This window comes from Octopus bimaculoides, chromosome 6 (genome assembly GCF_046866305.1).
Source record: "Octopus bimaculoides isolate indiv1 chromosome 6, ASM4686630v1, whole genome shotgun sequence".
In the NCBI taxonomy this organism is placed as follows: Eukaryota; Metazoa; Mollusca; class Cephalopoda; order Octopoda; family Octopodidae; genus Octopus; species Octopus bimaculoides.
The window spans coordinates 97,715,076-97,740,767 of NC_142933.1; the positions used below are offsets into that span (position 1 = coordinate 97,715,076).

Genomic DNA, 25,692 nt, shown 5'->3' on the forward strand with positions numbered 1-25,692 from the left:
TTTGTTATGTATTGTATATTGGAATTATGCTAAAGCATTTAATAGTGCTACATTCCAAAATTAGATTAAAAAAAGAAAACTTTTAGTGCATTATCGACTTTCTATTTTCCATGTGTGTGTGTGTGTGAGAGAGAGAGAGAGAGAGAGAGAGAGAGAGAGAGAGAGAGAATAAGAATAAATTTTCTGATAATTATTTTCCACTTTAATGATTAGATTTTTGCAAATCATGATTGTTTTTTTTTGTTTTTTTTTCAATAATCAGTTTTTTTTTTTTTTTGTTTTTTTTGTATCAGAGTTCTTTTGAAATAGTTTTGGTTTCTCTTTGAGTGTTGCGCGGGGGGAGGAGTTTACACACACATATATGTACACACACAAACATATATATATATATATATATATATATATATATAGAGAGAGAGAGAGAGAGGTGCATGTGTATATATTCTACATAGAGTTTGCACTGCAGGGCATTTCCTTCATCAGCTGTTGGCTGGAGCTCATGCTTTTCTTCCGCAAACACGACTATAGTCTTAATATACATATCATTTTAAGGAGATAATAGACAAAACATATGTATATATATGACTAAACCTGAATAAAGTGAAGTATTACATCCATAAAAGGTGAAAGAAATTCGAGAATGTAGATCTGGGAATGAAATAAATTTTGAACACATTCATGTAGAAGGAAAAAATGTTGAGAGGGTGTGGTGGGTGAAGGCAAAATAGAGTATGCTAATATTCAAATGATGGGTGAAAATTTTGGAAACTAATGCTAATTAATATCTCAGGATATTTGTGATTAAGATGAAATTAGAAATTTAAGTATGTTATAACTCTAATTAAAATAGTTTCTTTGTATTGAAATAAGTATACACACATCCTCGTCATCATCAAGTGGAGAAATCAAATTACAAATTGCATTAATTCTGGATGTGTTTTAATTTGTGGAATATAGTTTTAAGAGGCAAATTATGGAAATGATATCAAATTATTAAAAAGCTTTTAAAGTAACATTAATTGTCTGTTTACATATTAAAATAGATAAAACTGTGTTTGGAGAATTTTATGTGAGAAATAGTTATGTTTATTGTAATAAATATAAAGCAAAACACGATTCTGTGCTTCCCCATTAAATTTAGTTGATTTCTGAATTTAAGAAGAATGTTCTTCAACTGCATGTACAACCTCAGTTTCATATACAGAGCTAGCTTATCTTCAAAAATTTTGTGTAAGTTTTAAGGTATCTTTTTTTACTTGTTTCATTCATAAGACTGTGGCCATGCTGGAGCAATGTCTTAGAGAGTTTTATTTTTAGTTGGACAAATTGACTCCACAACTTAATTTTTTTTTAAAGTCTGGTACTTATTCTGTCAGTCTCTTTTGCCAAACTCCTAAGTTATGGGGACATAAACCAACACAGTAGTCAAGTAGCGGTGGGTAGGGACAAACACACACACACACACACACACACACACACACACACACACACACACACACACACAAGGACTTCATTCAGTTTCCTGTTATCAAATCCACTCACAAAACTTTGGTAAGATTAGAGCTATATAGTAGAAGACACTCTATCAAGATGCCATGCAATAGTTGCGAAACAAACATCTTGGCAACAGCCATGCCTTGGGATTTTACTATCCTTGGAATAGTCAAGTAGATGCTAAACTGGTGTAAATAGGTGCAGGCATAGCTGTGTGGTAAGAAGTTTGCTTCCCAACTACATGGTTCTGGGTTCAGTCCCACTGTGTGCCACCTTGAGCAAGTGTCTGCTACTATATCCTCGGGTCAACCAAAGCCTTCTGAGTGGATTTGGTAGGCGGAAACTGAAAGAAGCCTGTTGTACATATGCATGTGTGTGTGCGTCTGTGTTTGTTTCCTTACCATTGCTCGACAACTTATGCTGGTGGCACCGTAACTTAGTAGCTTGGCAAAAGAGACCAATGGAATAAGTGCTAGGCTTACAAAGAATAAGTCCTGGCATTGATTTCTCTGACTAAAACCCTTTAAGGCAGTGCTCCAGTATGGCCACAGTCAAATGACTGAAACGAGTAAAAGAGTATATATATATGTATGTGTGTGTGTGTGTGTATGTATATATATATATATATATAAATTCACTGTTACATAAGACCATGTGGTGCTAGAATTTGTGTTTGCTAAATGTATTTCAGGAATGTCAATATATGCAGATGATAAGTTTACTTATATATTGTATATAATAAACTGACTGTGTGATTCATATGGTAAGTGTTACAGTGAATGGCAGCAGTGGCACAGGACAGATAAGAATGCGTGTAATGGAATGTGACAGATAGAATTGAGTATAAATATTTTGGTATGACGGAAACACATGTTTAAATTCAAATTAGTTCAGAGCATGACTTGTGAAACATCAGAACTGCAGCATATTTGTTTGTGTGTGTGTGTGTGATCATCATCATCATCATTTAATATCTGTTTTCCATGGTAACATGGGTTGGGTGATTTGACAGGAGAGCAGCATCAGGTTCCAATTGTCTGTTTTGGCATAGTTTCTACAGCTCAATGTCCTTCCTAACGTCAACCACTTTATAGAGTGTACTGGATGTTTTTTTTTTTATCTGGGACCGGCATAAGGACTTTCTTTATGTGACACCAGCACAAGTGCTTTTTAAGTGGTTCCAGTATAGGGGCTTTTTATGTGGTACCAGCACAGGTGCTTTTCATGTGGCACCAGTACAGGTGCTTTTCATGTGTTACCAGCACATGTGCTTTACATGTGGCACCAGCACAGGTGGATTTTATGTGGCACCAGCATAGGAGCTATGTATATGATACCAGCATAGGTGCTTTTTATGTGGTACCAGCACAGGTGCTTTTTATGTGGTACCAGCACAGGTGCTTTTCATGTGGTACCAGCACAGGTGCTTTTCATGTGGCACCAGCACAGGTGCTTTTCATGTGGCACCAGCACAGGTGGATTTTATGTGGCACCAGCATAGGAGCTATGTATATGATACCAGCATAGGTGCTTTTTATGTGGTACCAGCACAAGTGCTTTTTATGTGGTACCAGCACAGGTGCTTTTTATGTGGTACCAGCACAGGTGCTTTTCATGTAGCACCAGCACAGGTGGGTTTTCATGTGGCTCTAGTACAGGGGCTTTTCGTGTGGTACCAGCACAGGTACTTTTTACATGGGACAATCACAGGTGCTTTTTATGTGGTACCAGCAGCAGTGGGTTTGCCAAGTAACTTGCAGAACAGAGAGAGGGAGTGGAACTGAAGTAAGTGACTGTGTGCTGGGCAAGAGGTTAGAGTATGGTAGAGGGTCAGTCTGAGTGAGAGAGAAAGAAATAAATGGTGTTGGAGATGTATTGAGACCTACCCTCAGGGAGCAGTTGGTTGAAGAGTGCAAGTAATACAGAGGAGATAGAGGGGGGGGGTTGTTCCATAAGAGTTGGTAGGATATGTTTAGAGATAGGGAAGACATACATGACTGTTTCAAGTGATGAGAAATTAGAGTGGCTGGAAGTGGGGTATGGTAGATATGTGAGGACATGGAGTGTATGGATAGGCATGTAAGAGAGAATGGAGGGACCTGCTGTGAGTGAGGAAGAATGGAGTAGAGGTACATGTTAGGACTGTAGCCTCCCTCATCCTTTTCACCTGTACTCACAAATGTGTTTAAAATAGCAACGTTTATGCTAAAAAGCAGAATACAAATCCAGTTTGTCAACATTGTCAGCACTACTTGAATAGGTTGCACTGAAAGAGCACCAGTTGCCTGAGACTGCCCATTAAGATATGATGTGTAGGCATCTGTCTTGTGACCCCTTGAACTAAGGCTCTGCAAGAGGCATTTCAAATGTTCAGCAACATCTTGATGGCAAATCATACAGCAATTCCAGTTTAGGTTTGCGTTCAGAGTCATGTTAGAAAGGTTGGAATGTTTTGAGAGTTTCAACCTCTTACAGGAGGAATTTCTGTGAAACCTGAAAAATAACAATCTTGTGTTTCATTATCCAGGAGCAACTTGGAAACTCTCAAATCTTAATTCTATGCCACGTGTTCTTTCAAATACAACTCAAATCAACCTGACTCATTTGTTGGAGTTGGGCATATATAGCACAAGGACATGAAATGTAAATTTAGTCTTGAAATATATTTTTTTAAGTAGTATAAAAATAACCTCGGTATTGCACATACAGTGAATCAGACTAAAAACGTGTTTTGAATAGAAAGAATGCAAGTTCAAATTACTTGAAGCATGATCTCTAATTTAATGTCTCTTTAACCAATCAGATTTCCTCATGACTCATATGGTTAGAGAACAGTGCTTAAGCTTTTCGTAAGCCTTGGCCATCTTGAATTTTGGTGTTTTGCATACATATTTCTAAAATCTCCAGAGATTTCTTTGCCAATCGTTAATAGGCAAAATGTGAGGGAACCTCGTAATAAATATGCTTTCATTCACTAAGTGGTTGTACTCTTTAAATACAGTCCTAAGCAGGCTGACTAATAGTTCACTAAAGATTTTTCTCTTGTTCCAGAACAAGATGTATCTGCTGGCCAGCTAACCTCTGTAATGGTGCATGACTTTTGTTTCTTGCCTCATAGAACAATATCAGATATTTTATAAGGCGGTGAGCTGGCAGAAACATTAATATGCCAGGCAAAATGCTGAGCAGTACTTCATCTGTCTTTACGTTCTGAGTTCAAATTCCGCCAAGGTTGACTTTGCCTTTCATCCTTTCAGGATCGATAAATTAAGTACCAGTTGCATACTGGTGTGATCTAATTGACTGGCCCCCTCCCCAAAAATTTTGGGCCTCGTGCTTAGAGGAGAAAAGAATATCAGATATTTTCGTATTGGATTGTTGTTTTTATCAACATCAGCAATATCAAAATCAAATCAAATGGAAATTGTAGTTGTGAGCCCCATGCTGGTAGCATGTAAAAAGCACCATCCGAACGTGGCCGATGCCAGTGCTGCTTTGACTGGTTTCCGTGCTGGTGGCACATAAAAAGCACCCACTACACTCTCGGAGTGGTTGGCGTTAGGAAGGGCATCTAGCTGTAGAAACACTGCCAGATCAGATTGGGGCCTGGTACATCCTCCTGGCTTCCCAGACCCCGGTCAAACCGTCCAACCCATGCCAGCATGGAAAACTGATGTTAAACAATGATGATGATGATAGGAATGGTCCACCATTGTTTCTTATCTTTAAAGCTATGGCCATCTTCTTGTTCTGGTGTGCCTTTGGTAACCATCAGGACAATTCTTATGAATAGCAATGTAATTAGATTTGGTAACAATATACTTCATAGCAAGGTAGCATTGTGCAGAAACTTTGGGGGCAGATGATGACGATTTGATATCTTTCACACTGGAATGGCACAATCCGCATTTTCTATCACAAGGTGTTGATTTAGAGGCATCCTTATCTCTTTTATTTAGTTGCTATCTCTTATTCCTGAATAGCGAAAGCATATTTTAGATGGAATTTAATGTATCTATTGCAAGTTTAGGGTAACTCTATCAAATTCTGGGATGTTAAAAGCTATCGTTTAAGAATTACACTTCTAGAAAATGTTATGAATAATAGTTTGGGCAAACAATAACTGGTGGAGGTGATGGTGGGAGTGGTTTTGTGTGTGAGTATGTGTGTGTGTAACCGAGACAACTGATTGTTTCGCAGTTTTGCATTTGTTTTCCTAGTAATCGTCCTAACCGCAATAATCACTATATTAATTTAAACCATTGTGTTTCTATTACATAAATTTTCAGTGTGTGATGTTTATGGGTGTGCATATATGTATGTATGTGTAAGGGTAGGGCATTAAAGAATACAAGATATTTTTATTTTTCAAAAGTATATAATCTTTCATTGATTCAAACTTAAGCTTTTTTTTCTTGTTCTTTTAATTAGGTTTATATTACTTGTAACAATGCATGTATGATTTCCAGAAAGAAAAAGAGAAGGAAAAAAAACACCCGCTTGCATCATTATTATACTTGCAAACACAAGCATAAAATGCATCCTTTACAAGTGATCAGGCAATGCACTAAATAATTTTAAATTACATCATTCAACGAGGGCAGACAAAATTACATGGTGTAAACTGTTAATGTGAAAGGGTTAATTATGATTTATGACTCAAATGTGAAATATTCTGAAAACATTTCTGTGCATAGGCATTTTTTAAAAACCCTGCTCTTCTTTTCAATTAATTTATTTCATACATTCTATTATAACTTGATTCCAATTGATTTATCACCTTTTTTTTTATTTATTTCCATATTTTATATTTTCCTCTTAGGCTGTTGCAGTGGTTAAGTATTAGGTAGTTATATTGAACATTTGCTGCTAAGCAGTGCAGTTTTATGATTAAGAAAGTACTTAAATAATACAGCTCATCTAACAAACTAGTTGAGTTACTTAAAAATATTATATTTTTATGTCAAATTATCTAATCAGGTTCTGGATTAGATAATCCATGTTCAGTCATAGCTTGACTTTTATTTTGCATTTTATTTCTATTAGTAAAGTGAAACTTAAAAATGATGATGAAATAGTTAAGCCCCTCCAGCCTTACTGAGTCTAATTCTGACATTCTGTTTTGTTTATAATGACTGTGTATAAAAAGGCAATGTTTTCTCCCCAACCCCTAAAGCTTTCTCTTTTAGATTTTACAAAAAGGATTGTGACGAGACAAATTTTTCCAATGATTTTTCTGAACAAGCTTTCAGAAGCTGAAAACAAACCAGTCACACACAGCATACAAAATTTTATACTGAAGTTGTAGGTTATATAATTTGGTCTAGATTTTTTTTTTTTTTTTGAGGTTTCCTTTTTCTCTTTCTAAAATGTAACAAAAAAATTTCCTCCTTTAATAACCATGATGCAGCTGATGAAAAGTAAACCCAGAAATATTAATATTTATGCATGAGGAGTTCTCTTTTCTCTCTTTCTTTCCACATCTCACTCTGACTCTCAAAATAACCATATTAAAAGAAACATGTTTTAAAAATTAAAAAAATAGCTTGAAATGGGTTAAAAGGAGACGTGTAAATAGGTGTTTAGCATAAACCAATTTCTGCATCCCACCCTTTTTTCTATCACACAATGAAATAATAATAATAATAATAATAAGAAGAAGAATATAATCTCTCCATTATGCAATTCTGTAATATAATTCTCAAGTTTCGCACTTTCACCATTAGTAGGTCTCTAAAGAATAATGGTATCGTTTACTTTTAGGCATGGTGTTAGTATTTAGGTGAGATGGCATGGAGTGGGGGGGGGGTTCTTCTTCACAGTTTAGTGCAGGTTCTGTTTGAATTGTTGCAGGTTAGTAAATAAGAAGGAAAACAATAGGCTAGAAAACAGTAGTTCATCTGAGGAAATATTGTATGACTAGTTAACTGCTGAGTCTGAAGAGTCTAACAACAGATGCGGCGGTGGTGGTGGTGGTGGTGGTGGTGGAGGGGGGAGCACCAAGTGCATCAGGTGGGTTGTGGTGGTGGGTTTCAGAGTTTACAATTCAGATGTGTTATGGCAGATAAAGCGATTGAGGTAAAATATTAATAGTCAAATGGGAGCTAACAATATTTAATGTAATGATTGACCCATCCTACACACCATTAATCAATTAAAATTATACATTTAGGTGCAGGCATAGCTGTTTGGTTATGTCCCACTGTTCAGCACCTTGGGCAAGTCTGTCTGCTATAGTCCTGGCTCAACTGATGCCTTGGCAATAAATTTGGTTGACAGAAACTCTGAAAACGCATTGTGTGTGTTTATATATCATCACCATCATCATCATTTAATGACCATTTTCTATGTTGGCAAAAGTTGGACAGTTTACTAGGAGCTGGTTAGGCCAGGAGCTGCACCAGGCTCCATTGTCTCTTCCAGCATGGTTTCCACAGCTGGATGCCCTTCCTAATGCCAACCACTTAACATAGTGGACTGGGTGCTTTTTACATGGCAAAACTCATTGGATATTTTAGATTTGCAGTCAAGTACCAGAGCTAACTACCTTGATTTGTATTAAGGAATTAACCTTTGTCTCCTACATCCTGCTTCCTTGAACGCATATCTCTGATGTGCCTACTACTTCATATGTGATCAAGGAATAAATTATGTTTGCTAACCAAACACATTGCCTTCTGATTGATATATATCGTTACCTTCATGTAAAACGTGCATTCATACATTTCAAACCTTCTTACATGTACATAACTAAATATATTTTCTGAAGTGGTAAGCCTAACTCTTAATTTTCCTCTTGTTACAGAAGTAAATTTCTGAGGGAGAAAACAAAAAGGAAAAGTTTTATTTTCATTTTATTTAATATACAAGGATTATTCTTTTCTCTACTTACTAACTAGTTTAATGTTCTATTTTTATAGGGATACATCAGGACAAGGAAGGTTCTGTACCATATTTCGCTCCTACTCACGTGGTGCTCAGGTAAATATTATTTGACTTGCTAAATTGCTTTAACTTTTATGATGAAAAAAAAAAAAAACTGGTATTTCATATTTAGGAAAATTTTTCATTTCTTTGAGAATTTCCCACAATTTTAGGAATGTTATAAGAAATATTTGGTAAAATTGAGGTTGAATTAGTCTAAGTAAAATCTTGCCAAATAAAACCAGTAGAGAACCAGTTGTAAAGTATTTTAAGCAAGGAAATTAAGAATATAAAGTAAACCAGAGAGGACCTTAAGGATAATAGCCAAGGTGAAAACATGGGTTACTTATTTAGTTATGTAATACATAGTCTGGCATTTTATTTTAACCAAGTAACAAAGCAGAGAAAGTCATTGAGAAATTGAGAGATGTAATCAAAACCACCACTCTTTAACATTCATTTTCCATGCTGGCATGGGTTGGATGGTTTAACAGGAGTTGACAAACCAGAGAACTTTGCCAAGTTCCAGTGCTTGCTCTGGCACGGTGTCTATAGCTGGATGCCCTTCCACAAAGTGTACTGGGAAATGGTTGGTGTTAGGAAAAGCATCCAGCTGTAGGCTGTAAATTTACATTATACAAAGTCATAAAATTACAGTGCTTATTAATCTGAGGGGTGGGGGCGCAAAAGAACAAATGACAAAGACTTGCAGTTGTTAACACAGAGAAACCTGGTTTAGATAATGGACATGTGAAGTAGATTAGGTTTAGCATTATACGAAGAGTTTCAGATGGATGTACGCTAAGGTTTCTTTTCTCAACCCTGAACCTCTAGTAAAGAACTTGACATCTTAAGGTCAGCCCTGATCCAGCTGTGGTTTGATCAGAGCATTCCAACTATGACCATCACAACTTTTTGTATATTTGGAACTACATTATCCAGTGTATTGTTACTCTCTTTAAGGTGATATGGTTTGTTTTGAGGGAATTTTGGTTGTTATTTCTAGCAAACTGGGTGACTGAATTAAGTACTGCTTAATATTGTTTATATTTTTCATTGGACAATAATGACTTAATTTGTATTCATATATTCTGTAAGCTTGGTTTAATACTGAACATAGAATAATTTATTAGTTCAGCCTGTCAGACGATTTTATTTTGTTTTTCAATTAAATAAATAGGTCCTATTATGTTAGTCTATAAAAAACGTTGCAGCAGGGAGCTGCAAAACACATACACTGTATAAGTATTGGGTTTACAACACAAAAACCTAATATAAATGTAATTTTCTCCCTCATCAAGCCAAGTGTATTTTTAATTGTGGCTGGTGCTGGAGACACGTAAAAGGCACCCACTACACTCTTGGATTGGTTGGTAGAAACCAAACCAAATCAGACTGGAACCTAGTACAGCTCTCCGGCACACCAGTTCCAGTCAAACCGTCTAATGCATGCCAGCAAGAAAAGCAGATGCTAAATGATGATGATAACTTGATTAAAATAAAATACCAGACTACATAACTAGATGAGTGATTCATGCTTTTATCTTGGGTACCATCCCAAAGGTCCTCTTCGGGGTTTTTTTTTTTTTTTTTTTTTTTTGATATTCTTAATTTCCCTGCTCAGAATATTTTACACTTGGTCTCTCTGTTGGTTTTATTTGGTTAGGTTTTACTTACAAATTTACAGTATAGATATAAAAACTTGATTAGGCAATCCCTCAGGTTTGCTGTGAATGACAGAAAATTAAAATGGAAATCAATATGGAATTTTGGTTGCTGAAGCATCTTTCAAGATACTTTTGTAAGATCACAGAAAATATAACTGGCAGGTTGGCAATCATTAGGGTGTCTGATTGAAAGCATCCCAGTATTTATTCCAGTTCTCTGCAATCTGAGTTTGAATCCTGCCAGAGCCCACTGTTTTTTTTTTTTTTTTTTTTTTGCGTTGACAAAAAAAGTAGGTGTTTCTTTTTTCTTTTTTCTTTCTCAAGTCATGCCACCTCATAAGGGCCACTTTCCTGGTTTCCAAGGCATATAAATTATCCACCTGGATGGGATGCCAGTCCATTGCAGGGTTACTCATTTTTGCCAGCTGAGTGGACTGGAGCAACATGAAATGAAGTGTTTTGCTTAAGGACATAATGCATCGCCCAGTCCAGGAATCGAAACCACAATCTTATGATCACGAATTCAACACCCTAACCACTAAGCCACATACCTCCACGGGGCAGTGGGTTGGTGAACTATAAGAATGTCTGGATACTTTGAGGTGTTTGTTCAGGCTCTTTGTGCTCCAAGTTCAAATCCTACCATAGCTTAAGTGGGTTGGCAGGCTCAATCTGTCACCCAGTTGAACACCACCACCTGGCATGACAGGGTGCCTTTAGCGGAATCCACCCTGATGCAAGCATTCCAGTCAGGTCTCCAATCTGAGGATAATTTCTTCCCTCCTCTTCTCATCTTTTTCACCAGTCTCAGAAGTCCTGTAATGGATCAAGGACTCTGCCCTTCCCTCTTCACTAAAATATTTAAAAAAATTTTAAATCCTACATTCATTTTGAAATGTGACTGGGTGGTTGTAACATCTTGATTTATAAGTCAACCCGATCATGGAGAGTGAAGGTGCATGGCCTTGTGGTTAGGGTTTTGCACTCTCAATCACAAGATCATGGTTTCAATTCCCCGACCAGGCAATGTATTGTGTTCTTGAACAAAATACTTTATTTCATATTGCTCCGGTCCTCTCAGCTGTAAATGAGTAACTCTGCAACGGGGGCAATGTTGTGATCTCAGTTACTTATATGCCGTGGAAACTGGGTAACTGGCCCTATGAGTTCTAGGGCTCAAAACAGTAATATTCGGGGTGGGGTGGGGGTTGCTGATGCTGATAATGATGAAGAACAACTACAACAACAATCATTGGTGACCTTGGGCTATACAGCAATAGCTTCCATCACCTAAGTTGCATGAATAACTGATTCTTGTCATTGGTCTCTTTTCTAACCTCAAACATTTTGGTGATTAATAAATTAATAAATAAATTGAGCCCTATAATAACTTTTGCACATTTGTTTCCACAGGGAATACTGCTGGTGTATGACATCACAAACAGATGGTCATTTGATGGTATCAACCGATGGTTAAGAGAAGTGGATGAAGTACGTTAACCTCTTTTGAATGATATTTTATGTTTCCTTTACTTCTTCTTTCTCAATTTTTAATTCAATTAACATTTAGTAGATGTACTAGTTTAACGAGTGACTTGATCTGAATTTGGGTGTTAAAATTCCAACAATTACATTGTAGAAGAGTCATGTTGGCTATTTTAGAACAGACTATATACTCGTTTATTTATTCAATTAAGTTTATTTTGCAATAGTGTTATATACTGAAAAGGTGTATTTCTCAAACACCAGTATTGGTGTGTTTATGTGTCTGTAACTTAGCAGTTTGGCATAAGAGATTGATCTTGTAAGCACCAGGCTTAAAAAACAAAATAAGTACAGGGTCAATTCATTCAACTAAAATTTCTTCACGGCAGTGCCCCAGCATGGCCGCAGTCTCATGACTGAAACAAGTAAAAGATAAAAGATACATATATATAAATTGAACTTTTTTTCAGTTTCTGTAATACCAAATCCACTCATAGAGCTTTGGTTGACCCTGGGCTTATAGAAGAAGACCTTTGCCTGAGTTGTCACACTGTGAGATTGGATTCAAAACCACGAAGAGAAAATTTCTTTACCAAACAGCCGCACCTGCGCATAACACACACACACACACACACACACTTGTATATTTGGATCATTACTAATCTCAATAAAAAATTTTTTTCTTTTTCCAGCATGCACCCGGTGTACCTAAAATTCTAATTGGAAACCGTCTACATTTAGCTTATAAACGCCAAGTTAGTGAAATTACTGCTGAATCATATGCTCTGAAGAACGATTTGGCCTTCTTTGAAGTTAGTCCTTTATGTGACTTCAACGTTCAAGAGTCATTAGCTGAACTTTCACGACTTGCGCTAAAAAGAAATGGAATGAGCAGAACCTGGGGTCCAAATAAAGGTATAAAATATTTTCTTATTTCTTTTTCTTTTTTTTCTGCCTTTCTGTTTAAAATTTTTATTATTTGGTTTACTTCATTTATGACACTAGTTTCCTTGATCATTATTGGAAAAATATTAAAACAGTAATATTTAAAGAGTTCTAGAAATATGAAGGTGCTCCAGCATGGCTACGGTTAAATGACTGAAACAAGTAAAAGAATAAAACTCTTGAATTCAGAGTGTGTAACTCTTTTGATACCAACCCTTCTGAGACCATCTTAGTTCTATGATATAAACTTCATGTTTTAAAGTGATCTAAATTAAAGCCTTCAGTCAAAATGTCATATTAATTTTTGCTTCAAACTCTAATTTATTACTGATAAAGTTATTTTACTAAAGTCTTCATTACTCTGAAAATTTTAGTGAAACAAAATTTTTATTTCAACTGAAATACAGTAACAGAAGGGTTAATAGTTGTTTGTATCAGTAAAAATTTAGTTCATAAATTTCTCAGAGAATTTTTCTTTGTCAGAAATGCTCTGTTCAAAGCATTGCAATTCTTTTGCTCTTGCTACACATGGAATTATTGTAATTAGTTTTGAGAGATTTGTAGAATTTTGAACAGAACATTTACATTTATTTACCCACAGTATTCAGTATTGTGGAATGAACATCCTGCAACTTCATATATTTGGTTGAAGTGCCAGAGTGGAAATTTAAGGCCGAGTGTCCTTAATATCAAGACCTCAGTGTCGGGTGTATAATATACCTTGGTTTCAAGATGAATTAAAAAGCTTAAAGTAGGGCTTGAAATTATAGTTTACTGGTCTTTTCATAATTTTTTTTTTTCCCCCCTCAAATGCAGCCAACAAATGAGGCGTCTATCAAGAAAGCAAATATTGCTTTTGTGAACTCTGGCGTTCGTAACTGACACTAAACTTTCTGATCCCTTGTAAAGATCTCTGACTACCACTCCTCAACCAAGAACACTATAGGTCGAAAAATTGCACTGTTGATGATAAGATCACTGCAGTTGTTTTCCATTTTGCTTTTCATACTACATGCACGCAACAGAACTTTCCTTCTCCACTTTTCCTGTCTTACCACTATATGCACACAATTTCTAAGTGTGAAAAGTTCTTCAATTACTCAATTCAGGCGGTCAACTAGTCACAGCAGTGTCTACCTCATTACAAGCTTCGTTGCAATAGTGTGCCTTATTCCCCAAAATAACTATACCCTGGCCCTCCTGACTTGTCAAACTGTCAGAGAGGATGAAAATAGTCATGAACAACCAACAACCACCTCATTTCCTCATTTATCACCTTTAGTTTCTCTCTCTTTTCAAAGAACCAGATGTATCTTGTTCTTCTATATCACTCACCAATGTTTTTTTTTTTGTCCTGGAGAACTTTAGTAAAAACATGCCATTCCGAGTTTAAATTCTACCAAGGTTGACTTTGCTTTTTATCCATTTGGGGGTCGATGAAATAAGTACCAGTTGAACACAAGTCATTATAATCAACTTCCCCTCCCCTCAAAATTGCTAGCCTTCTGCCAAAGTTAAGAAGAATTATCTAATATACATTCTTTGTTGATATTTATATTTTAAATTAAGTTTTTTTTTCTGTATCTTTGTTTTTTTGTTTTTTCTGTTTTTTTTTTATATTTCTCAATATTTTCATGTTTCTCGTTTCAGTTTTGAGTCTCCAAGAACTTGCTTGTCGGACAATAGTGTCTTGTACCACCATTTATGGTATTGACCAGTTGCCATTACCACCTCGTCTGAAATCTCATTTGAAATCATATGCGATGACTAATAAAACACGCAGCACACGCATGCACAGCTTCATACACAGGGACAAGCTTAAAAAGTTGAAATACCTTAATCCAACTGAATCACCCCCTAACTGTCGCAAAAGCTGCTGCATCAGCTAGCATTTGTACCTCCATACTGCTGTTCCATTTGTGTAAATTGCTGGCTTTTTCTTCTTTTCTTCAAGATGAACTTTATCAAGGATCTCATTAGGAATACTTGCTTTCATATGGATTCCTATTATTTTTATTATTACTATTATTATTATTATTATTATTATTATTATTATTGATTTTTTAAAATAATTTTTTCTCCCCTTCCTTGAAGGTAATTTTTGTTTTTATTTTTTTTTATTTTTCTGAAAGCAAAAATGAAAAACAAAAAAAAAAAACCGAGCAAAAACACTCCAACCAATTGATTTTGTGCTCACACATCCCATCATGCTAGTGACACAGCAAAATTTATATTTATTTATTTATTTGTATATTTTGGTTACGGATGCCATTTCTGTAAGGTTCACACTTCTAACAAATCCCTCCTCCATCTCAACTATTCTCATATTAAATTAAATTCTAAAAAGCCAAAAAAATTTTAAAAAAAAACATGATAAAAATGGAAAAATAACATGCATATAAGATATGTATTTTTGACATGAAAAAGTAGTTTTCAGAGAGAAAAAGAAAAAATTTACTTTATTTCATAGGCTGCATCACTTTTCTTTTTTTTTTTTTTGTCTTAAGTTAACTTTTGATAGAAAGCCTGCTGGAAGTCGTTACATTTTCTAAGTTACCAGAGCTTATTTAGTAAACCTTCTTATAATATAAATGGATATGCATGGTCTCTGTACAAGATAACTTTGTCTGTGGATAATCTTTTCTTGTTCTGCTTTTTCTTTTTTTCTTTTGCTTTTCTTCTTCTTTTCTTATATATTAAAGTAAATTATGGTTTTTAAATTAGGAGCCTGATATTCTGTATTGAAAACTTCACTTGAAACGTATTAAAAGTTAGATGATGATGAAGCTGATAATAATAATAATAATAATAATAGATTAATTATTCAAGCATTCAAACTGTTTTACAATACATTTAATGTTTTGCTCTGAAATAATGCAAAACCTGCTGCAGGAAATAATGCTGTGACCTCTCAGTCAGTTGCATCTTCTTATTCGCTCAGCCCTTGCAGTTTTTCAAACATCAATGGGTGCAATGGAACCTCTGATTTACTCATTTGACCTGCTAGAAATAGCAACCAAATTGCACCCTACTGTCTTAAGTGAACAACATGTTGGATAATGTAGTTTAAGATGTGCTATACCTAGAAAAACAAAGCAGATGAAATTGTCTTGGCAAGAATGCTTTTGGTTTAAAGTCTGCTCTGACATGACTAAGTTGTTAAAAATTAAACCTTTCTAAAAATGCTTCATAAACAAGATAGATTTTTTTTTTCTCTTTCTCTCTCTCTCTCTCTTCTGTTTATTTTAAGCATTCATAATTATGATATTACTGATAAACCAACTGATGTTTTCAATATATTTTATTACCTTCTAACTCACACGATTAGTGACATTGTTTCTTTATCAAAACCATAAACCTATTCAGAAGAAATAATAATAATAATAATAATAATAAAACTACTGAATAATAATAATAATAATAATAAATGAAATGCAACTGCAAACATATTGAATATCAAAAGCCTGATGATATATTGGACATAACTCATATCCGTCTTTATTTTCATTCTTTGATCTTTCTTAGTTTTTCCATCCTTCATAAAGATCTATCTCTATAAATTTTTAAAGATGAGAAGAAAATATTTTACTATTCAGATCCAGATCCATCTTCATTTTTAGCCTTTTTAACTCAGCATTGAAAGATGGAACACAAATACGTATATATATATATAATGGAAACGCTGTTAACTATTCATAGACAATAAATGTTAACCTTATGCTGAATTGAATTTCGCTGTTTCTGCAACAGATGTTCTTTGGTGGATTGGCAAAATCTCAAGAGTATTGAACAATATTGCCATGCATTATTTAGTTGCATCCCTTTACATTTGGTGTTCAAACCCCACTGAGATTGACTTGGCCTTTTATTTGTCTTCAGTTAATAAAATAGGCACCACCGGTCAAATTGGGTGGGGGTGAGGGGGTGATAAAATAACAGTAAAAAAATGAAGATTGATGGAGTAGATACCAATTAGTGGGGAGGGGTAAAGTAAGTACTGGTCAAATAGTTGGGGTTGATAAAAAGTACCAACCAGAAACCAAGGGTTGATAGAATAGGGACCAATTGATTACACAGCTCACTTGCTTAGCCCTGGCCTAATAAAGTGGAGATTGTGTGTCTGAAAGACATTGGAACCTTTGTACCAAAAATAGGAATGATTATTATTAATTTTATCAATTAATTAGTTAATTAATCGCAGGCTCAGTCATACCTCAATAAAATTTTGGCAAAGTGACGCAGTTTCAGTTCTCAGTTGGAATCACTTTCATTTCTATTGCTAATGCTCATGGGAAAAGCATGAAATCACATCTCAGTATCCCCTATAATATCTATAGTCATTGTGCTTGTGCAAGAAATGTATTATCGTTATTTTATTTTTTATTGTCAACATTATCATCATCATCATCATCATTATTTTTCTTTAAGCTTCATGCTGTAGTGGTAAGAAGAAGCTCTTTACAAAAACGATTCCACTATCCAGTTTAATCCCTAATTAGGACAACTACGACTTAAAATTAATCAAACCCTTGGAGATGCATGAATGTTGTGGTTTCCCCTTCTGTACACTTATTAAGCTACTTGAATTTATAAGTGTCATTATGATCATCCTAATCATTTACTTATCCTGCTGGGAGTGAATTCATTTTTCCACTTAGTATAATTAAGAATGGGAATTAATGATATGCATATATTCACTGCATGTGTGTGTGTATATGTTTTTGTTTTTCCCCTCAGAAAGCATAGGTGTGCAATGTACAGTTGTGAAGGAAGTTTGTTGAAAATGTTAATGTGTATGTAAGGTATTTGATCTCCTTCCACCAGTTTCTTACAGCTTCCCATGGTCACTTTAATCCAGAACTAAACCCCATAGTAGATGCTACTGTATGAAACAGCTCATATGTGATTGATATACTATTACTTACTCTTTCTCTTTTTCACCTGTGCATACGCAAACACACATATAGTTAACTCAGATTTTTACTACCCAGCTACTAAACTATTTTTCTAGTTTTGGGAATAAATTCGATAAAAACAAATTCTGAATTCTAAATACAAAATTCCAAATTATGTTCCTAGTCATTTTTATTGTTTGATTATATAATGTGGTGAGCTGGCAGAATTGTTAGCAAGCCAGACAAAATGTTTAGTGGCATTTTGTCCCTCTTCATGTCCTGAGTTCAAATTCCACCAAGGTTGACTTTGCTTTTCATCCTTTTGGCATTGATGAAATAAGTACCAGTTGAACACTGGGGTCAATGTAATTGACTAGCTCCTCCCACAAAACTTCAGGCCTTGTGCCTATAGTAGAAAGGATTATTCTATTATTATATTACATATTGGCCGTAAGCAGCTTTACCATTTTATATATATTAAAATGAGCTAGGGTTATAGCTACACAAATTTTTACAAAAATGTGGCAAGTAGGAACCTGTTCGTGCATTACGATTCAGTCCTGTTCACCAGAGCCAAAGCCACGTACATACAAAACAAAATAACACACATAAGAGACTGATGCAGTGAAGTAACTGACAAAGCCACTAACACCAAGCGGTTCCTCAAGAACTTAGCACACAACTATCTGCCATCCACAGCTAAACGACTGCATCCATGAAGCATGAAAGCTGGGTAAACAACACAAGAAAACCTGTAACATCAGGTCAGAAAAGTGCTTCCTTAGACTGCCCTACTTTGATGACAGAACAATGGAAGCTGTTACACACCAGTCCATTCCTGAAGAAAGTTCTGTCGAGGAAAAACTCCACTGAAAGCACACTCACCAACTGTCCCATCAACGACATCAAAACATGCTCGAGGGCTTATGTCGTTTATGAGGTAGCCTGCAATAAATGTGGAGTATCCTACATAGGGAGCATCACTAGGAAACTGCTCATCCATATAAAGGAGCCCATGCAGACAGACACTTCGATAAAGAAACACCTCAAGAAGTGCCAAACCCAGAACTTCAAAGTTTCCATCAAGGCAACCCAACGCAACAGGGGCAGTCTCAGAATTATGGAAGCCCTCCTTATAAACAAATTGAGGCCAGCCACGAACAACAGGAAGGAATGACACAAAGCAGACTGGTTGCTATAGCAACAGCTGTCCATGCATGTCACCTTCCTCCCCTGTCTCTCCCCCCACTTCTGAGCAACAAATTTTTTCCAACCACTGTTTTTCTGAATGTCCTGAAGAAGGGGTCTTCACTCCAAAATATAGAAATACAAGGTAATACTGCAACTTTGTTCTATTTTCTTTTCAGTTTGTAGTTTACTTTGTACCTCCTTGCATTGTTCCAGCTTTATACAACTGCACCCTCTAATATATATATATATATATATATATATATATCATGTATGCTGCTTTCACTAATTGTTTTAGGTACCTGTATAGTTGTGAGCAGACATAAACAGTCTCTTATCCTTCTCATTCTTGAACCAGCAGAACATTTTTAAGATGCAAGGGAATGAGGGCTGCAGCTGCCCTCAGCTGTGGGTCATTTCATCTGAGTGAATTGGAGCAACATGAAATGAAGTGCCTTGCTCAAGGGCACAAAGCACTACTTGGTCTGAGAATTGAACCCACAATCTTATGATTATGAAACCAACAGCCTAACCTTAAGTCACATGTGTAATGGTAAAGCTATTCATAGGCCACCCTGTGTGTGTGTGTATGTATGTATGTACCATAGTACAAGTTGGGAAAGAATTTGTTTACTTGTTCTGAGCTGATTTTCTCTAACGCTACTTAAGAGTTTTTATTTATTATGTGTTGTCCTTCAGATGACTTAAGGAACACACATAGAAGAGAAACTATGAATGAGTTGTAATGAAGTCAGTAATCAGCTTTGTATGGATGTGTGCGTATGAGAGATAGAGGGAGAGGGAGACAAATGCATCTTTATATATATATATATATGTGTGTGTGTATATATATATATATATATATATATATATATATATATATATATATATATATATACATATTTAGTCTTCTTGTTGATCATATTCAGAAGTAGAAAGAAGAAAAAATAGACAGACATTTTTAATTCATCTAAATAATTTAAGTTTGTTTTAAATTTGTATTTAATTTATTTCAAATGACCCAAAAAAACAAAAAATAATAAAGAGACAAATTGTAAAAATTTGCTGAATCAAACTTTTAGCCTTTTTGACAAGCTTTTAAAAAAAAAAAAATTTTTTTTTTTTCTACTTTTACTAAGAATCAAATTATAATATTGATTTTTCTAACATTATTGTTTTTGTTTGTTTTTATTTTGCAATTTGTATGTTTCTCCACATTTTCTAACGGGGGTCCGTCCATTAACTTGACGATCTTCTTTCTGTTTTTGTTTGTTTGTTTGTTTGTTTGTTTTTCTTTTGCTTGAATTATATTTATTGACATTTTTCTTTCTTTCTTTCTTTTTTCTACTTAGAAATATATAATTTATGAAAATGGAAATTTATTACTGAATCAGAATTTTTATTTAGAATTAAAAAATTATTTTTATTTTTTAGCTAAGATAATTTACACTTTTAATGGGGGGAGGTGATTTTCATTGATTTTTTTAGTCTGTGTAAAAATATTTTTCATTGTTTTAACACAAATCCATGATACATACATACATAAGCACACACAGCTACATGTACAGGCACACATATTGCACATAGGTACACACACATATATATATATATATATATATATATATATATATATATATATTATACAGATACATGTGTACTTACATATGAAATGTGGAATTTTATGATGTCAGATCCAGAAGCAGTCTTTTGGATCTTTAATATTGTGTGTTTGTCTGCAGTCTCTTTAGAATGTTTTATTCCCTTGACAGCTTATTACATTTTCTTATCAAAGCTGTGGATTATTTTAATTTTTTTTAATTATTTTTTTTTGTTTTTGTTTTTTGCTGTTAAAGAGTATATTTTGATAAATATTAAAAAAAAATCTGATTAATCATCTTTTTCATTAAATTCTTCATATAAATCATAAATTTGTTTAAAATATTGTAACTAAATATTCGGCTGTCTTCCTCGACTCAGCAAGCTGCCATTGTCTGTCCTTCTCAAATGTATTTTAATGTATAAATTATCTTGTATTTTAATTAATACTGTACTATAGTAATATTTTTTAAAAATTACTAAAACACATCACTAACTTTAAGATAAAGAGAGAAAAAAAATGTTTTTACCAAATTTGCTGAAAAGGTAAACCAAAAAAAAAAAAAAAATCATTTTTATCACAATGACTGACTGACTTGTGGATATTTATTTTAACCAAATGAAGAAAAGAAAAATGAAAAAAAAAAACAACAAAACAAACAAGCAAATTAACATTAAAAAAAAAACAATAACAAAACAAGCAAAGATAATATGGAGAAAAAAACCCATAAAATAACATTTTTCCTTTACATATTTCTATGTATGTGATGTCTTTAAACTCTCTTACACTATTTTGAATATTTATAGAATGTATAGTTTTTAGCCACCTGTGCACATTGATTTTAGTGTCTTCCTAGGGTAACGATACTAATTCTTATAAATTTATCTGCTTCTTTCTTAGTCCACTCCCACCCCTACTCTAAACTTCCTGCTTTTAGTTTATCGTGATATATGTTTTCATTTATTTTTGTATTATTTTTATTTGAATTCTGAACTACTCTGTTTTATTTTTGAAATATAATTCTTAGTTTCTATCCAGTGGACATGGCACTTATATTTTGCCATTTTCTCTACAAATGATAAGCTCATCTGATTTCATTTCCAATGTGAAGACATTCTATTTTAACTAATCTCCAGGTATCTTGCAAAGTTAGGTTAGACTTTTGTTGATTGGCAAAAGGTGGCAAAGTGGTAGAATCATCAGCATACCAGTCGGGATGCTTAGCAGCCTTTCTTCCAGCTTTATGTTCTGAGTTCAAATACCACCAAGGTCGACTTTGCCTTTTATCCTTTTGGGGTCAACAAAATAAGTACCCCCTCTGCTTAAAATTCCAGGCATTGTGCCTTTAATAAAGAGAGTCACTATTGGCTTGGTAGAATCATTAGAGTTCCCAACAAAATACTTTGTCGTGGTATTTGTTATGGCTCTTTAGATCATGAGTTCAAACCCAGTCAAGATCAGTTTTACTTTTTTGTCCATCTGAGGTCAATAAAATAAAGTACCAATCCAGTACTCAGGTTAATTGTAACTTACTCACCTCATCCCACAAATCTCTTATCTTGTGCTTAAGTTAGAAATTTTTTTTTTCCTTTAAATTCTATTCAAATACAGTTTTTAAAGAGATTTTCTAAATTAGTCATTTAGTCATTTATCTAAGGCTGGTTTCCATGCTGATTATATTAATTATTCCCTCATCCTAATTGGGGTTTTTTGTTCAAGTATAAAATTATAAACTCTATTATACATGAATTGGATTTACTTTTAAATGAAAATATCTTTATATATATATATATATATATATATATATACACACACTCACACACATCAAACACATACATATGAAACATATACGCAAATATACGTGTGTGTGTATGTTTAATATGCATGTTTGTATAGTCATATACATATCTATATGCATATACACAAACACACACACATATATATGTGTGTATATTATGATAATAATGAACTTATTGTATACAGTGCTCAGGTGCAGCACAGTACATAGAATAATGCACAGGAAGTGAACAGTAAATATATGTATGCATACATGATGTTCTTAATGAGATGATCAAGCAGACTACTATTCAATAAAGTGCTCAATACATTTTAAAAGTATTTAAATATATATATATATATATATATATATATATATATATATTAATTCAATTTCTGGGGCTTTTTATATATATATATATAATGATGATGAATATATACATATATACATGCACGCACACACGCGCACAGAGAAATATTCCAACATGTTGTTTGTAATGACTGGAATACAACAATCTAAATAGGGAACTCCGTATCATCAAGGCAGAATAATGAAGCATTTATTTGGGATGTTAGGGATATTCAAATGAAATATTAATTTTGTGATTCGTATAAATATAAAAAATATTAATGAAGGAATGAACATAATAACCTTTGTTAATTGAGAATAAATGAAGAAATAAATTCAAATCCGGATAGATTCTCATGTTTAAGTGGTCATATAGTGAATTATATAACCTTCAAGTAGAGAAATGTTAACTTAAAATAAAAGACGAGATATATAAGGTAGCTTTTAAGCTATGCATGTGAAGTCTAGTAATAAATATAAATAGAATTATGGATCATGTGATTCATTTTTATTTATCGCTATGTTGAACGTTTTAAAGTCACATTATATCTGCTCCTAATCCAATGCTATAGACGTTCAAAGTTAAATGCAGGCAGATTTCTCAGCGTTTTTCCTGAAACAACTAAGTTATCTCCCTTCCCAAACACCCGTACGCTTTTTAAAATTTTCCACAAAACATTTAAATTATTTCATATATATATGTTTACTGCTAAGTTTCCTCCCTCTTTGTATTGTTTCCCTTGTTTTCTTTTTTACTTTCATTGTTGCTTATATTATAGAAAATGCTCTGATGACTCTTAGAAAGAGATATGTGCAAATTTATAAGCATCATCCCTGAAAAAAAGATATATTACACTCCCATGCAAATACATTTACTAATTATCATATGTATGTATAATGCCTGCTTCTTACTGGCTTGATGAAATATATTTTCTATATAAAGGAGAGCCATGGTGTTTTATTAGAGAAGCTTAAAATGTTCATGGGGTGACATCTGGAGCTGAAGTCCTTGTAATTCTTTGTTATATTAAGATTAAGGCTTCATGTTAGTAACGAACCAATGAACACATCAAATGGTGAAGAAAGCAAAAGGTGATGGGATATCACATTGGCTGTGGAAGTGGAAGGAGACTGCTATAGAGAAGGGACCCAATCTATCAAGGATCAAGTGGTAGTTTCCCCACACATCAGTTTTATTACATTACAAAATAGCCACCTCCAATCATTTGAACTGAATGTGATATCTTTATTAAATTTGGTGAAGACATTAGGCTTGGCTTATATGATTGTTGATGTTGGTGGTAGTGAGGTACATCTGTGTGATTTAAGTACTAAACTTTGTTACAACTATTAGGTTTTGCTCTTCAACAAAGAATATAATTCTCTTTGCTCACAACAGTTACTTATTTGTCTTGCATTGTAGTTGAGCTCTTAGTAACAGGGTTGGCATTCAGCTATCTAAAAGTAGTGAGTTGTGAAACAAATTTTGCTTCTTGCAATATATTACAGGGATGAAAATAGCAAAACTGATTCTACAGGTTTTAGTGCACTTAGCTATTAGGAACACACACACACATACTGCATCTTCTAGGAGTGTTATGTTGTGATAGGTTGATGTCCTATCCAAGTTGAAGATTCTTCCCCCATTTGCTTAATAGTATGAAACCAAATCTATGCACAAGACCTTATTATTCATACATACATATGATCAAGAAGGAGATTTAAGAAATATTTGTAATGGCCTTCATAAAATATATTATAAGAGATTTAAAAGAGCATCATTTGTCGATACAGTTTCTTCCTCTCTGAGTGTATTTGCGATAGCATTCTACATGCCTTTCTGTGTCAAAAGTAACATTTGTAGATGCTGAGAAGCATCATGCATAGGCTGAGCCCTGGATAATTTATGTATTATTTACTGTTTCATTATTGGTCACTTGTTGGTGTTTTCCAGAACCTTAACAGAGACTCATTTGATATCAATGACAGTGGATGTGGATAGGCATCCTGTGCCTTTTTTTAATATGACATATATATGTGTTTTTGAGCTTTCTGTTGTTTTTTTGTTTTTTAAAATATATTCATAGACACTGTTTCCATGCTATGCTGAAAGTATTTGGCTAATTTTAGAGGTTGATACACCTCCAATTCACACAAAGCATATCACTGTTCATTGCTCTTCTTTGATGCTTATGGAAAGCAAAACAGCTCTATGTTAAAGATACAAACATCACTACAAAAATTAAATGCTGTAGGACAAAACTCTACCATATGTGACCTCAATTTCAAATCCTGTGATATCTGCTCATACATAACATAAAAAAAAATATCATGCTTGTTTGTATATTGCAGATACTTTATTGACTGGCATTTGTATAGGGTATGTATAAGTGTGTGTTGATGATTATTAAAAAAAAATCTTGAAAATCTGGAGCTTTGTGCCCTGGGTACATGTAGCATGTGTTTATACTCTTTAATTATAAAGAAGAAATTTAACTTTTTTTGTATCATCACTATCAGCCTATTTTTCAAGCTGCTGATTTTGTAACAAACAGGTCAGTGGGAAGCAGACGGGCATTAGATATTGTTCTGTTTTGGTTATTTTTTTCAAATACCAAAAAATATAAGATCATCTGCAAATATTTTTAATCCCTGATATATACAGGTGTTTTCCTTACAAACAATTAAATTAAAATTCTTATCTAAAAAAAAACAAAAAAACAATACATTGAAAAACTGAAAAAAAAAAAGAGAGAGATACTTGTTGAAGTTTTCATATTTGCTTTATATCCTCCAGTATATTTTCACTTTGCAAGGCAGTTAGTTTGTATGATCCTGTTGAATTTAAAATATTTTGTCAAACTAAGAAATGAAAATTGTCCATTTCCATCAGATTGTTCAAAATTCTAATTCTTTTTTCTTTTATTACAATTATTTCTGACTAGGTTCAAAGTTAACAAATGTAGAACTTCAAATCTTCCTTTTCATTTACACTTTATATTACTTTAACCGATGCTATTTTCAACAATTGCTTTAATGATGTACAATATGAAGCAGTACAGTGAAACCAAAGATGCATTTTTACTAAAGTTATTTAAAATTTTTTCTAAATATTGGTAAGCTTAGATCTTCTTTCTTTGTTTTATGACTAAATGACATATATACTATCTTTTTTTTTTTCTTACATCTATAAATCAATATATTGAGATGCAAATGAATTTGAACATGCCATATCCTGTTGTGTATTTGCAACTCCTCAAGTCTTTGAACTTCTATTAATGTAATCTTAGCCAAGACAGCTTATCAGAACACATCCCTTCTCAGGTTTTTCCCATAGTGCACCTGAGCACCATACACAATAAGCTTATTATT

General features: G+C 33.8%; 1 protein-coding gene across 1 annotated transcript in view; it reads left to right on the forward strand.

The window, feature by feature from the left end:
* Positions 1-18,729, forward strand: part of LOC106870240 (ras-related protein Rab-40C) — a 58,518-nt gene extending 39,789 nt beyond the window's left edge. Inside the window, exons 3-6 of the mRNA XM_014916257.3 lie at positions 8,415-8,475; positions 11,499-11,576; positions 12,263-12,485; positions 14,166-18,729. Of these exons, the coding sequence (XP_014771743.1) occupies positions 8,415-8,475; positions 11,499-11,576; positions 12,263-12,485; positions 14,166-14,404 (601 nt within the window). The 3' untranslated portion in view covers positions 14,405-18,729. The remainder of the gene's footprint in view (positions 1-8,414; positions 8,476-11,498; positions 11,577-12,262; positions 12,486-14,165) is intronic.
* The last annotated feature ends 6,963 nt before the right edge of the window (positions 18,730-25,692 follow it).